At 42.0% G+C, this 15576-nt stretch overlaps 1 protein-coding gene across 2 annotated transcripts in view; it reads right to left on the bottom strand.

Annotated features, from left to right (window-relative positions):
* Window positions 1-518: 518 nt before the first annotated feature.
* MICU3 (mitochondrial calcium uptake family member 3) overlaps window positions 519-15576 on the bottom strand; it is a 122358-nt gene continuing 107300 nt past the window's right edge. The window contains exons 12-15 of one of the 2 annotated variants that reach the window (XM_066573379.1): window positions 15446-15554; window positions 12560-12717; window positions 9221-9289; window positions 519-5989 (exon numbers count right to left, since the gene is read on the bottom strand). In XM_066573379.1, the coding sequence (XP_066429476.1) occupies window positions 9221-9289; window positions 12560-12717; window positions 15446-15554 (336 nt within the window). In that variant the 3' untranslated portion in view covers window positions 519-5989. The remainder of the gene's footprint in view (window positions 5990-9220; window positions 9290-12559; window positions 12718-15445; window positions 15555-15576) is intronic. The other variant, XM_066573378.1, reaches the window with a different exon arrangement.

Here is a 15576-nt window from a genome sequence, read left to right as displayed (position 1 = left end):
GCACCTGGCGTCCCACATACAAAAATGCTCGAGTCTCCCATTGTAGTCAATGGGGTTTGTTACTTGAGTAGAGCTCTTGAATTTTACGAAAAGCTCGACTTGAATAATGCGGACCCGAGCATTTGGGTGCTCGCTCATCTCTAGTCACCAATAACTATTCGGCCAGGGTCTGCCACTCAGGACTCTGGCCGAACAGGACTCAGGGAATAATTCTTTGCTGTACAGAGTATACCAAAGATAGGACGTCTTGTGATTTGTTTCCTGCATTGCATTGCGGGAAAAAAATTGCTCATGTGTATGAGCCCATTGAAAAGAATGGGATTCATATTCATGCAAGATTTGTGCATCTCGCAATGCACAAATCTCGCCCGTGTGAAGTCTTCCTGTTCTCATAATGGAGTAGCCAAACTGAATCCATAGTGCAAGTGTGAATGAGCCCTATGCTAGCTAAACCAGCTATGTAAGTATCATAATGTGGTGGTCATCGGCTACGACTGCAATCAAGACATGAAATCACATTTAGTATTAATACTTTTATTTACAGCATTTCCTTCAATAAAAGTGCAACATGCAGTTCAGTTAAAAGAAAGGTGAAACATTTAATGATCCAGTACTGCAGTTTCTGGACTGACTTACATTGTAGTGTTGTAGTTTTCACAAATGGCAAAAGCTAAAATTGGAGGTGCAGTTAGGCTTCTTTCACACGAGTGAATATTGGCCGGCCTTTTTCGCATCCGGCTGATATGCGCTGTGATCTGATGCATTGGATTCTAATGCATCAGATCACATAGGCGTATTTCTGAGACGTAAAATCGCCCGGCAAGGCCGATATAGCGCTGGGCGTTTTTACGTCGGGCCCAAAAAATAGTCCTGGAACTATCTTCTGGGCCGGAATACGTCTGCCGCTGCATGGGCTCCTAGGTGGCCGTAGGTGGGAGGGAGTTTATCAGCGTGGCTGCTAAACTCCCTCCCTCTGCTCCCCCCCTCCGTGTAGGCTCACCTCTCGTCTCCTCCCCGCTCGTTCAGTACAATGGAAGGGGGTGGGGCTAAGCGCCAACCTGTCCTGCCTCCTACCATTGATGGCTATGGACAAGGGGCGGGGCATGGGCGGAGTTAATCTACCACCCTCTCCCCCGCCCCTTGTCCATAGCCATCTATAGGAGGAGGTGGGGTGGGCCGCCACTTAGCTCTGCCCCCTACCATTGCAAAGAATGAGCGGGGAGGAGACGAGAGGTGAGCCTGCGATGGGAAGGGAGGGGAAATGGGCGATGGCATGGTAAGTTGGTGAATATGCACCGGACTCAATACCGAGTGAACGTACGCACAAACGTTAGATTTGTGCGCCCATTTACGAGCTTCTACGCTCCAGATGGAAACGTATATTGGCCGGCTGTGAAAACGCCGGCCAATATGTGCTCGTGTGAAAGAAGCCTAAGACTGTAAAGTTCACTTCGCTTCAACTGTGGTTGTGTTCCTATGAGCTATAATATAATGGAATACAGCTGTATCCGATCCCTGAATGCCGGCCATTAGATCAATATTTGAGTGTGCATGTTGCATTGAGTAGACTACTAGATTGCAAATATTTGGTAACGAATGGACTTTATCATTTTGTGCTGAAGAAACAATGGGGCAGATTTACTAAGCTAAATGCACCAGATTTCAGGCTTAAAATGCACCAACATTTTGGGCAAATTATTGATCTAAAGCAAGAGAACCAAGTGGCAAAAGGAAGAAAAGTGTCCAGTATGTCTAGCAAGATGCACCAAATGTATCACGAGGTGTACGCCACAAGCGCGTTGTCAGCCTGCCTGGTGTAGTTTTAAGCTGTTAAAGTTTAAGGGCAAAAACACATGGACGCATGCGCTAATACACTCACCACTACCGAATGTATTAATGCATGAACCGGGGCTTGTTTATTTTTTTTGGACTACCAGTATTTAAACTCAGCACTATAAAAAAAAAAAGCAGGAGGATAAGTCCTGCGCTATCTTTCTCGCTTATGGTATTAATGTGCAAGAATCCCAATTTCAATCAATGGTCTCGTTTTGGCCCGTTATGCGGCCGTGATTTTCATGGCCGCGTAACAGGACAAAATCACACCCATCTGTTCAAGCCCTAAGGCTGGTGTCACATAGTTTTTTTCACACTAAATGATTTGTTTTTGCAGTTTTGGGCAGAATTAGGCTGCAACAAGCACCTCAAGTCGTAGAAAATAGTGCACCACAATCCACATACCTCTGTGTGGATTTAGATTCGGAACTAAAAAGAGCTTAATTTTGCCGGCAATTCTGCATCAAAATCTGCATTTAGACGTGTGGATTTTGGTGCATTTTCCGCAGTGGCAGATTCAGTTGAGCATTGCGGTCAAATTCTGGAAGATGTGAAAGGTCTCTTATGCAGTAATGTTAAATCTGCCCCAATGTATCTTCAGTTGTTAGCTGCAAACTGTACTCTGCTGCCAAGCACCACTCTGCACTTATGAGGATGAATAATTGCTACTGTGATCGTTCACCCAGGTAGGCCAACTGCTTATCTCCCTGTTCCCCCAGAAGATGTACCGCCAATGAGTGAGCATTTTTATACTTGCTAAAACTGAACTATCAGCTGACAAACAATTGTTTGCTTGTTCGTCGGCTGATTGTTAGCTCCCTTACACAGCCTGAATGTCGGGCAAGCAAGTGTTTGGAGGAACGCTTGGGCTGGACCTTAACTTACCAATGGTAATACACATTAAAAAGCTATCAGACCAAATTCATATTTTCTATACGTGGCTATAAGTTTTAAATTGATGGCTGATCCTACTGATTTTAACAGGATCTGTTATTTGTTTCCAGGAACATAAAATACTCCTTATATGTAACAGTTGGTCAGCTTATGTATCTCCATAGGAAGAAGCCAATGCATCGTTATTTGCTAACAGAAGTATAGCATTCAAACATATCAACCCAGAAAAAGAGGTATTCCCAAAATTCACTTTTATCACCTATCCTCCTCACTGCAGGCTCACTGCCCCCCCCCCCTTCCCCAATGATGTGGTGGTTGAGCATGTGCAGTGCCGCTTTAATGAGAATGTAGGAGATAAATGAATGCTTGTGTTTGGCTATTTCTGCCAGCCCCATTGAAATGAATGGAGCTACACTGCACATGTGTGACCGTCGCTCTATTCAATCTCCACATTACTGTGGGGCAAACCCAAGGTGAGGAGAAAAGGGAGCACAGGACTCCTGTCCTCGGGATTAATCAGTGCCTCAGCATTGAGATCAGATTCTTATCAGCTGTCTTATGAATAGGTGATAAAAGTCAATTTTGGGATAACCCTCTTAATGTGGCCACTATGTACTGAAACATCTAACTGTTTTTGAATGATCTATAGCCAAAAACATATATACTATTACCGGACCAATTGCCTTTTCTTTAAATGCATCCTATTGATCAATTGGCACAACCTTATGGCTATTATAGTTGACACTGTTGCCTATTGAGAGGGCAAGGCATAAGGATTATTCTAGGAAAAATAAGTTAACTTTCATGCCTTTTAAAAAGTGAGCTCAAGAAGTCCTTTCATGTATCACCTTTGAGAGGGGCTGTACAAGGAATGAAATTGAAAAATACCAATTTTTTAGGAGTTGAATGAGGTTAGGAAAGACACTTAGCTTTTTTTTATCCAGAAATATCACCACTCTTGTCAATGGACTGTTTGTAGTACAGCAGCTTTACCCCTCAGTGGCGCTGCGTTGCAGTAATAGACACAACCGACTGACAAGAATGGGGAAGTTTCAAGGAGAGAAGAAAGACCCTTTTATGCTAGAAGTTTTCTAATGATAAAATATCTTCAGGTACGGCTGCACAAGGTGGGTCATCCTGTGAACCTCCTACAGAATGGTTTTGGGTTGCTATGATGGAGTCGCTCTTGCTGCCATTAGGTTAACATGCTGAAAACTCTATTCTAATGGAAGACTATATAAAGGAAGGAGTAACTCAAGTTCTGTCTTGGGAAGCAGAAATGCTAGACTCCCTGACTGAGGATGTTTTTATGTGTGTAGCTGATATTTGATACTTAACCATTGAGGTAAATGTGTTTCTTGAATATTGCTAACTGCTGAATTTACCCTTGGGTTGACTCTTTACTTCCTGTTGTACATATATTTGTCCTCTCTTCAATAGGAAGAAAAAAAAATCATATAAGACACAGTACACAATATAAGACATAGTACACAATATTGCATGTTGGTTTAAGATTTGAATCGGATTTCCTCATTGTGTAATTGGCAGGATTAACAATGGAAACAAAACAACAATGAGAGGCCACCAAACATGAAGAATACGTTACATCAAGTCCAATCCAAATCACTTCTTGTCTTATATGGAGAGATCTGTTCTTATTACAGCACAACTCCACTTGCAAAACCCCTTGTGCTGTGCATTTTCTACACAGGTCCCCCTACCTTCTCCATGTTGTGTAGCCTCCTCCTCCCGCTCTTGGTGACTTCCTGTATCAGCGATCAGTACTCTGGACACATTCTAACTTCTATATTATGGCTACTAAACCCTTCAGAATTCTACTGAACCAAACTCGGGTCTCTATAGCTAGAATACGGATGTTAAAATGTGACCATACAACAGCCATGTAAAACCGCCTTAATAAGCAAAGTAAAAAAAGATGATCAGCTCACCCATTTTAAGAAATTTGGTGCACAAAAATATGCAGGGCAGGAGGATGTGCCTTAAAGAAGCACTCACATGAAAACACATTTTCCATCCCTGCACCCCCACCTGATTGCCGATCACACACTGGAGGTCTCCTCTGTATATTGCAATCACTTTCATGCAGTGCAGGCTCCTGTCTGATACTTGCCAGATACCATCTTGATGCTGAGATCTTTCCCTGCTCACTTTTTCTATGTTATACTAACATTCCCATGATGCATTAGTAAATCCCATGAGCAGCTACAGCTGGTACCACCTCTGCATTACTGCCATTACCTTCTGTATTCTATATTCAACTAAATAAGCTACAGATAGTAAGTATACAGTCAGGGGGATGAGCTGTTTCTCCAGGGTCGCTGTAACAAATCTGGTGCAAAAGAAAGTGGAGCAGTTGTCCATGGCAAGCAAGCAGATTGCTTATTCCATTTTCAAAAGAGTCTCTAAACCAAGTAGAGATGGAATTTGATTGGTTGCCATAAACAATACTTGCACTTTTCCTATTAGGCTGGTTTTAGATGAGTGTATTATGGCTGCATTACATCATGCTGTTTTTGTATACATCACTTCATAATTCAAAAACGCAATTTATATCACTTTAGCCCTAAAAACATGCTTATATATCTTGCCATAATCTCTGGTTCACTGCCCTGTGTGCACACATGGGGGCGCTCACAGCTTCCATAGCCATACATGTGACCAGCCACTGGTTAAGGCCATCACACAGCAGGAGCTTTATGTACAGAACTAGAAGGAAGTAGAGCCGTTGGGGCCGTATATTTCATCTCACCAGTGTCAATTAGAAAATAAAAGTAGTGATGTATAATGACAACTGCGTCACTAGTTGTTATACATGAAGCCCCTTGTTGTGTTCTATAAGTATACACTATTAGCCCTCTATTATGTATAGAGCGTGATGTAAATGTGCTGGATAATAAAACAAGAGATCTGTAAATCAACTTTTAACTTAATATAAATAAGGAAAAAAATAGATAAAAATAAGAAACGTGCTTCTCTGGGAAATGTACAAATCAAAATAATCATAATCAGTGCAACATCCTAACTATGTACGAAAACAGTATCGTGATGGGGGGGGGGGGGGGGCTACATTGCCCGTCTGTGGTCATGCCTACCACAAACTCCAAATAACTAGAAATGTAACGGCGGCATTTTATCTCAATGTATCTCTGCTGCGGAAGCTCCTGAATAACTCTCTGAAGTGTTTCCTTGTGACGGAGGTCACACATGTGTAGTAGTCCTTCAGGCCATGCTTTGGTTTATCCTGAAGATAAAGGCACATAGATTAGTACAGAAAATACATACCATGAAAGCGGTACAAATTACTGTTATTCTTGTGTGTTTACATAGTGCATACATCTTCTGCAGAACTAGGGTGTCCTCGGCGCTCTCCTACCAAAGTTAAAACACTGTCAGAATTGAAACTGTGCAAGGCTGCCTGTCCACTGGCGATGCTTTATCCTGTGGCGGATCTCCACCGTGGGAGCCGCTGCCCAGGAGCAGGAGCCGGTAGACGGATCTCTGCCGGTCCGCCTATCTGACAGATCCGCTGACCGCAGAGAACCGCGGCAAATCGCAGCATGCTGCGATTTTCTGGCCGCAAGCAGAGAATCGAAATGATTCTACGCTCGTCGACAGGGTGGCTGCGCTCTCCATAGCAACACTATGGAGAGCTCTCACTGCGTTCTCGGCGGCTGGATTATCGCCGCGGGGAAAGCAATGCAAACTCGCCTGTGGACAGGCAGCCTAAAACAGAGATTCAGTTGCAGCTGCTGGGATCAGAGATAACTCTAATCCTGGCAGTTAACCTGTCAATTATGACAGCGGCATTTAAATGTCCCAATAGAGGGAGGGAGCTCCCTCTGTCACCTTAATGACTCTTTCGCAATGTCAACATGGGCACCCCATTCATACATCTTGACAGCCTGGGGCCTTGTGAAGGTAGCTCTTGGGTAATTTTTGCCTATTAAGCCATGCCTGTGGCAAGTCTTAATAAAATACCTGTAGAAATACACTATACCACAATGCTCTTCACTATGAGAGAAGAGAGGGGTAAACTTTTTGGAACAGATACATTCTTTGGATTTTTAAAAATTGTTTTAAACAATTTAGGGAGCTTTGTGATGTTCCATATAGTTATTTTTTCTAGTCCATTCAGTTACGACATGCGTTTGCTGCACAGGCCCGGTCAGTATCTATGCTCACAGTTCAACACCAATTGGTGAATTTTCTTGGATGTTCCGGAGCTACAAAGGGTGTAACATCTTATTTATGTAAACAGATGCTTTCTTACCATTTATAGCAATTCCCAATAAAGGTAAAAGGAAAATGAGAAAAAGATTTAGCCCATATTAGTGAATATAAATGGGCTGCAGTGTTGCATAGGATTCCAATGATATTCATATCTGAAAGTCAATGAGCATCGCAATTTTTTTTTTCAGTCTCGTTTTTTTCTTGCTTCTTTCAAAACACCATAACACTTTTATTTATCCATTGATGTAGCTGTATGAGGGCTTTTTTTGCGGGACGAGTTGTATTTTTCGAAGGTACGATTTAATGTACCATATAATGTACTGAAAGACTTCTTAAAATTATCAGTGGAGTGAAATGCAAAAAAAAAACAACCAAATTCTGCCATCTTTGGGGGTGGGCAGGGGGTTGTCTTGTTTCTACACACTGCAGTAAAAATGACACCATAACTTTATTTTGTGGGTCAGTATGATTACAGCGATACCAAATTTATATAGTTTCTTTTGTTGTGCTACTTTTAAAATATGAAATATCTTTGGAAAAAAATTTAATTACTTTCTGCCGCCATCTTCTGACAGCCATAGCTTTTTTTTATTTTTCCGTCAACATAGTTCTGTGAGGGCTCACTTTTTGTGGAACATCCTATAGTTTCTTTTGGTACCATTTTGGAGTAAATATGACTTTTTGATCACTTTTCATTACATTTTTTCTTGGAGAGAGGGTGACCAAAAGGGTACAATTGTGGTGTTATTTTTTTTTTTTCTGACAACGTTCGCCATGCGGTGTACATAATGTGTTACTTTGATAGCTCAAACCTTTATGGATGCAGCGATACCAAATATGTTTTTGGGAACCCTGAACATCGATAGGAGCAATGAAATGCCGCTGTCATAATTGACAGCGGCACATAAAGGGTTATCAGCTGTGATCAGCAGTGGGCGGGTGTTTGCTGTAAGAAACAGCCAAGACCTCCGTTGTATGGAATGGGATCAACCCCCCATCTCCCCCCATACAAACCCCCAAGGACATAAATGTACTTCCTTGAGCATTAAGGGGTCAATTCGGGTGTTAGATTAAACTCAGATTGTCTGAAGTGTTATATGGATGGTGCAAACTTAATGCCTTTGGGATTGTGTGAATTTTGGAATGGGGTATTAGAGATATTTACAAAAATATATCTTGTCGATATTGGTCTTAATCGCAGGACTTCAATATTGGGTATTTCTGATGGGCTTGATGGACATAATCTTTTGGGAATTCAGAGAGCATTATATCAGATGCAGAAACTGATTACTGTCCGTTGGATGTAGCCAGCCCTTTTCCCCAACAGTAGGAGGTTTTGTCGTAAAATAAAGAGTAGTTATATCTTTGGCAAGGAGGATATGTCTAAAAAGAGGCTGTTTGACTAAATTTGAGGAAATTTGGTGAGGATGGTCTGATATATATAATAGTTAGTTCACATCGAATGCTGGTTACATTGAGGTATTGTAGAAAATATGGAAGGGGTGAGAATGTGGAGAAGAGTTCGTAGTTTTTTTTTTTTTTTGGATGTGCCTAATTATTCATTTTTTGTTGGGGATGGGTGTGATTAGGATTTGCTTAAATATAGTTATTATTAATTGACCGCAAATGTGCATTTATACAGAAGTTTGCGAATTTCTCTTAATTGCCTCCAGACCCGACACTTATTTGAAAAGTGGGCAAGGCTTTCACGGAGGGGTGTGGTCGCTCCATTAGCACAAATTTATGCACAACATTACAACAGACCTAACGTACATCTCTGCCTAGGCAGACGGAGCTGCCAGGGATGTGCCGAATACAAGAAGAGGTGGACCCCTCTATATATATTCATTGCACTGTGCACCAGGGAAAACTGTACTAAGCCCGTCGCAGGAAATACCGGGCTTAGTAAATTTACCCCACAGTGTGCAAAGTGTCCCTTACTTGGAGATATTCATCGTCATTTGCATGAAAAGAGGAAAAGGCATTTGTGCGAAACAAGTATTTTAAAAATTAGTTATTTCTTCCCTACTGTAAGCAGAGCCGACTCTAAAATGTAATTGGACAGGCCAGCGATCACTGGTAGAAAGCTTCCGGGGAGAACATTTACCACCAATTTCACTGCACTGCAAACAGTTCAACAGTCTAGAAATAAGAATTCTATTCTGCATATGAATTACATGTGATTGTCAAGAAGGACTGGCAGATAGCATGCAAGTGCACTGAAGACATAGTGATGACGTACTTATCTGTTGTAAAGCTGTTTCTTCAGACAGGCTTTGAAAGTTGTGTATTTCTGGACAGTTTTGTAGCCCTGCGAAGCAGAAGATAGAAGTGTGCACATCACAGAGCAGCCAGAGAGCGTGCAAAGCCAATGGGAAAGTGACATCAGGTATATTCAAAGTGAAAAGAGTGCTCATTGCAATTGGTGCCACATTCTGTAGTGAGTGCACAAAAGTGGTGCTGTCCATGGCTGTTGTACGCCAGGCTTATATCAGAGCCTTCATGCCCTTCCAAAGATAATCAAGACAGCCTGTCAGCCTAGTTCTTAGATTAATTTAGTTATGTCAAGAGAGATAAATTAGATAAACAGACATAAAAGAGATACGAGAGACATGCAGATGGGTCATACTTTAGCTTGACTCTTAGAATGCTTTAACCCTTTCCAATCCAATTTGTATCCTGGTTTTCCTGGGGGCGTACTCTTTTTCTGTGGTTATACAACGGCGCTATATGCTGGCTAAAGCCAGTACTGCATGAGGTGACACATCGGATAGGCTCTGACAGCAGAGAGGATGGCAATATACAGTAAGAGAACGCCGACGGTTGTCTTCCAACATCGGAGCTGTACAGCCTTAAATCATAATGTCTTCAGAGGTCAGACAATGGATTGGAAAGGGTTAAGATGGAGCGATTCATCGCTCACACGAGCAAAGGATGCCAGAAACCTCTCATTCAGCCTGTCTATACAGGCAGATTAATTATTCACTAGCTAAATCATTCAGTCATTCACATTCAATGTACCAGTGAATGAGAACGACTGAACGATCGGTATTTAAAGCAAATGATTAGCGAACGAGCCAACAATGATTCTCATGCTTGCATGAAATGAATGATAAGCGAATAAATTATCGTTCATCTTTCGATCATTGGCAGTGTGTTCACTGAACAAGATCATTCGAATTCGAACAACCCAGAAATTTTTTTTGAATCATTCAAACAAGCGAAAATGAACAATCGTTCAGTGTAAAAGCAGCCAACAATCGAACAGTAAATCGTTCGCTTTTCATTCATCATTCACTTTATAAAGGCATAAAAACCACCGTTGGCTCGTTCGCTAATCGTTCGGTTTAAATCCTGATCATTCAGTCGTTCTCAGTCACTTATACAGCGAATGTGAAAGACTGAATGATTCTCATTTAAATGAGCAAACAATGTACCTGCTGGTATAAATAGGCTGTGCAAGCAAACGCCGACATAATTTACTCATTCAAACAAGAAATCGTCAGGTCTAACCTGACCCTAGACGGAACTTTAATGTGATGTGATATCACAGGATGTCCTGCTATCAGGATGGCCTATTTACACTATGAATTACTTTACAATGGCTTTTGTTGTGTTAAGAGAACAACAGTTTTTTCATGGGTTAAGATAACTTTCTGCACCATGCGATCACAATCAAGCTAGAATGTGTCCCATCTGTATGAACAGAAAGATTTAAGAGGGGTGAGGTTTATTCTGAGTTTTCATATGGGCTTTAGGATTTCTATGTACTTTTGCAATACTGTAATACACTGTATAAAAAAAATCCAGCTCCTAGAAGAAGTTGTCATTTTGCTGCAGAACTTGGCATGCAGTTACATCTCAGGCAGATATGTAAATGATTAGAGTTGTGGTGGCCCTAAAAGTGGTTCCCCCCTTGGCCTATTAGAGGCTCTCAGAGGCTCCTTGTGTGTAATGACCCCTTTTTCCTCTTGTATAGAGCTTGAGGACCACTAGGCACCTCTACGACACAGAGAAGAGATTTCGCCCCGTTAATTGAGTTATTGCAATGTGAGAAGCTGGATGATAATGTAGACAATACACCAGCCACCTGGGCTGTTCTGACCAGACTGTTAGGATGTTGGGACCAGTGGATGTGTGAGGACACACAAGGTGACCGGGCTCAGGACCCCCGACAGACCACCAGTAGAGAGGATCGTCAGTTTTGTTGTCCCCCATCCAGAGACAGGTGGTACATCGTTACAGCCCTTGTGTCTGTTGGAAACATTTCCAGATGCTTGGCTAGAGGACATTTGGTCTCATGGTGCCCATTACATGTACCACCTTTGACACCCACCCACTGTTGCCTCAGTTTGAATTGGTATCGAGAACAACGAAACTGTACTGCTGCGGAGTGGAAATGGGTCCTGTTCAGCAACAAATCCAGGTTTAGTTTGGGTGCTGACGATGGCCGTGTTCATGTCTGGAGACCTAGGGGTGAGCGCCTCAATCCTGCCTTTCCTGTGGAGAGGCACACTGCCCCCTGCTGGTGTGATGGCCTGGGGGGGCCATCGCATACAACAATTGGTCACCCCTAGTAGTGGTATGAGGGACAATGACAGCTCAGTGATATGTTCCTCTCATGGCGGCTTCCAAGAGGCATTTTCCATCAGGATAATGCTCGGCCGCACAAAAAGGTGTCACAGGAATACCCCCACAACATTGTCACACTTCCGTGGCTATCCAGTCACCAGATTTATCACCAATAGAACATGTATGGGGCCATCTGGGACGCCAACTTCAACTTTGTAAAAATATTTTGCAATCCTAAAACTAGAAAGCCAAATGCATAATCGGCCACTTCTAACTCATAGACTCTTTTCTGGAGTGCTAAATAGGGGTCCCGTTTCCTCATTCTCCTGATATATGGGGGGCCCAGAGATTGCTACACAGTGCACCATTAGTACCTGCTTGTCCTTCTACAACATGGACACTACATGTGAGCAGCCACACACAGGCAGGCATTTCAGATGGTTGGCAGCTGCAGCTAACTTCATCACAGGCCACATGTGGCCATCGGGTTGGAGGTTGTACACCCCTGCTATAGAGCGTACTTGATTTTGATAACCCCCATGGGAAGGTAGTAAAGCAGGTACACTTGCACCTATTAGTATAGTTTTAGTAACACTTCTAAAGAGATTTGTCTGTGTACAAGTTCTCATTTAAAGTGCTCAAGTGCAATAGCCTCAGCCTGGTCAGCAGGTGGCAGCATAATGCAACGAAAAACTCTTAATTAAAGCAACAGTCACTGATGATTATTTTGAAAAGGTAAAACTATTTTTAATACTTTTACGCTTTCTGAGGAAGTGCAGCAATACCCAAATGTAGAACTTCATCATCTTGTGCATTCAATCTATAAATTTTTGATATCATTTCTAGAATACATATATTTAAACTGTATATGCTACATACACCTTTACATTAGTATAACAATGACATAGTCGATTACTATACAGAATAATAAAAAAATATATAAGTGGTGGCCTTATTGTGATGTTACTGGCTGTGAAATAGGAGCAGAGTGTAAATCTCAGCCTCTTACCCTGGTCCCCCGATGTAGCCGGTCTTTCATAATGCCAATAAATTCTTTGTAACTTAATTGATCATCTCTGTCAACATCAAAGATTTTGAACACAGTGTTGACTAAATGTGGAGACAACTTCAGGCCTGTAGCTACATATACGGCACGCTTGAACTCATCTACGGAGAAACGAGACATCAAAAGAGTCAAACCAATCATTATGATAAGAGGACAATCTCCCATCTTGTTTTGTCATTCACAGCTCTGCAATTGGAATTAATGGTGGAGAAATACTACAATGTTTTACATGGAGCTCACCCAGGCTTATAATGCAAACACTGACCTCTCACTAAAGGTACTGTAGGGGTACAGACATGATGGATCTTGTCAAACACTATAAATTACCTAACTTTTTACATTACCTATTGTTTTACTCATAATCCCTGATTATTCCCAATACAAAATATTGGAACTTGTCTTGGCTTCTTACCCAAAGTCTTGGCTTCTTATCCAAAGTCCTTGGCTCTAGATACTACTTTATTACTGGTATCAGTACAGTCTCAGACTACCAGTTGGCCTCTAGAGTCATTACTTTGTTTGTCAGTTAAAGACACTAAGTGGTGACTATAGTAAATCAGCCCTTCACTGCATGAGAGTGCATGTAGCAGCCCCTCCACCTTCCCACCATGTTGGCGCTGTGGCTCTCAAGAGGAAACCATTCCATGAATGTCAGAAATTGGCTACAATTTGTGATACCGTTTGGCATATTGAAATTTACAAACTATACACCTCCCAAGTCAGCTGGCCTCTTCCTGTTCCAATTGTGCAGACGGAGAAAATAATCTGGGCAGCGCAGCCCAGAAGGGGAACATGTTGTATACTGGTATTAGGGGAGGTGATAAAAAAATGATATACAATGTGCACCCGGCCTAGTATGCTGGTTGATCAATGAAGCAGTGAAAAGCTATTAGGATCTCCACCGCTTATGGTCTTCAGTGCTCTACATTTTTGAACCAGGAAGGCTGAACATACAATCATTTGCTCAGCTGTCTGATGAAGAGGTCTACGAACCTCAAAACATGTAACCTTCTGGTTCTAAAATAAAGCAGCTTTGATTCCCTAAAGCATCAACTCCACTTCGCTTCTACATTGACACTTGCCAACAAGTTGTGCCAAAGTCCACCTGCATTAACCCTCGTGTGGTATCAGTTTCAAAGTGCCAGACTGCCATGAACAAGGTTGGGATCAAATAGACCCCATGGTGCCACATGAGGGTTAAATCAAGCAACTACTACACGATCAATGCTGCCATTCCTTGCATTCAGCCCTATCATCTACCAACAACATGCTTTGGCTTTAGATAATTCAAGAGATGGAGAATTTTGCTGCGTCTTTGTGGGGAAGGCACAACAAATTTCTTCACTCGGGCATGTTGTCTAGGTCCCTTTGTGATCATGATGAAGTATACCCCTTATTGTTCCCTACCCCTATTTTCTCCTCCCTTTTTCTCCACATCCCCTCTCCCTACTTTACTTCAGCCTGCTCTTCTTCTGGCATGCCACCTCTGCTTGGTTAATATGTGTGTTAATATATTGTACATATTAGCTTGAGTCATCATAGTTTATCTTACCCTAATCAGATTTTTGGTGCCTAAATACTTGCCATATTCTGACATATGCCTATTTCTGTTCTCTGCATAGGCAACCGTACTATTTCCATTTTTTTGAGTTCTGATTGGACAAATGGTTAAATAATAATTGAGGAAACAGCCGTTCAGCACCTCATATTAAAGGGCCACTCTGGTGATTTTCAAAAAATTAATTCATTATGCAGCTATCCCCCCAGTGTATGTAAGTGTTACCTTGCTTAGTTATTTCTCTCTATGTGAAACTCCTGGCCTCTTTTTGCTCAGATGGTCATGTGACCTTAATTCTGACCAGCTCAGATCTACTTGGGGTTGTGTATTAATTTTCTAGTCAATTTTTCAGTTTGTGTGATGCTAATACATAGATCTACCAGTGCAACTGCCTGCAGGGCACACAGTCATTCCTGCTATATTTACTAATGATGATCACACGGCTGCTGTAACACAAGTATAATAGAGGAGATCACAGCTCATCCTCCTGACTGTATACCTATGATCTGTAGCTTATTTATGTGAATATAGAAGGTACAAAAATAGTATAGCCTTAACTAAGGCTGGGCTGATGCATCATGGGATTGATTGAAATTGAAGGTGAAAAATCTCAGCCTCAAGATGGTGCCTAGCAAGCATCAGACAGGCATGGAAGTGGCTAAAGTACATAGAGGAGACCTTCAGAGTGTGACAGGCAATCAGGTGAGTAGGGCAAGCATGGAAAAATGTGTTTTCACTGGAGTGACCCTTCAAGTTATACCCTTGGTTTACACAGAGTTTGCAGGAAAGCTAAGATAATTAAAGGCAAGGGTGTAGGTACTATAGAGGTACACTATGCGACTGCTATGGGGGTCTTGGAGAGGGGGCCTCAGCTCTGATCGCACCATCCCTTTTTGCTACTGGGTATCAAGAACATATGCAGAACTTTACTCCAAAGAGAAACTGCATTGTCAGCAAACCAGGAGTTTGAGAATTGGCCCAAGAGTCATTTTTAAAGAGCATAGAATGGGAAACAAACACCAGGACCTCCTGATCAGGGTGACAAAACCAGACCCCATAATGGCGACCCACCTCTTCTATGTACACCACTAATTCCAGGTTTTGCCCCCAACCTCTTATGGTGATCAGAGTGCAAGTCCTATGAGTTTCTCCGACCGAGATGTTATCATTTTTATCCCTTGTGTGGTAAGGAAGCAACTAACTAGTGATATAAGCTGCAAAAATGTACAAGTTATGCGATTTCAACGAACCTTGGTAGTAGGATTACTTACCTTGACCAATAGATCGATTGGCAAAGTTGTACATTTGCATTGCAATGGCAAAATCTTCCAAGTTGTTTAAAAACTGGAAGAAAGACCTAAATTCATCAAATGAGATTCCCTGAGAAGCAGAGCAGAAAGGC

This window comes from Eleutherodactylus coqui, chromosome 7 (assembly GCF_035609145.1).
Source record: "Eleutherodactylus coqui strain aEleCoq1 chromosome 7, aEleCoq1.hap1, whole genome shotgun sequence".
Classification (NCBI taxonomy): Eukaryota; Metazoa; Chordata; class Amphibia; order Anura; family Eleutherodactylidae; genus Eleutherodactylus; species Eleutherodactylus coqui.
This window is presented reverse-complemented; position numbering and strand designations above follow the sequence as displayed.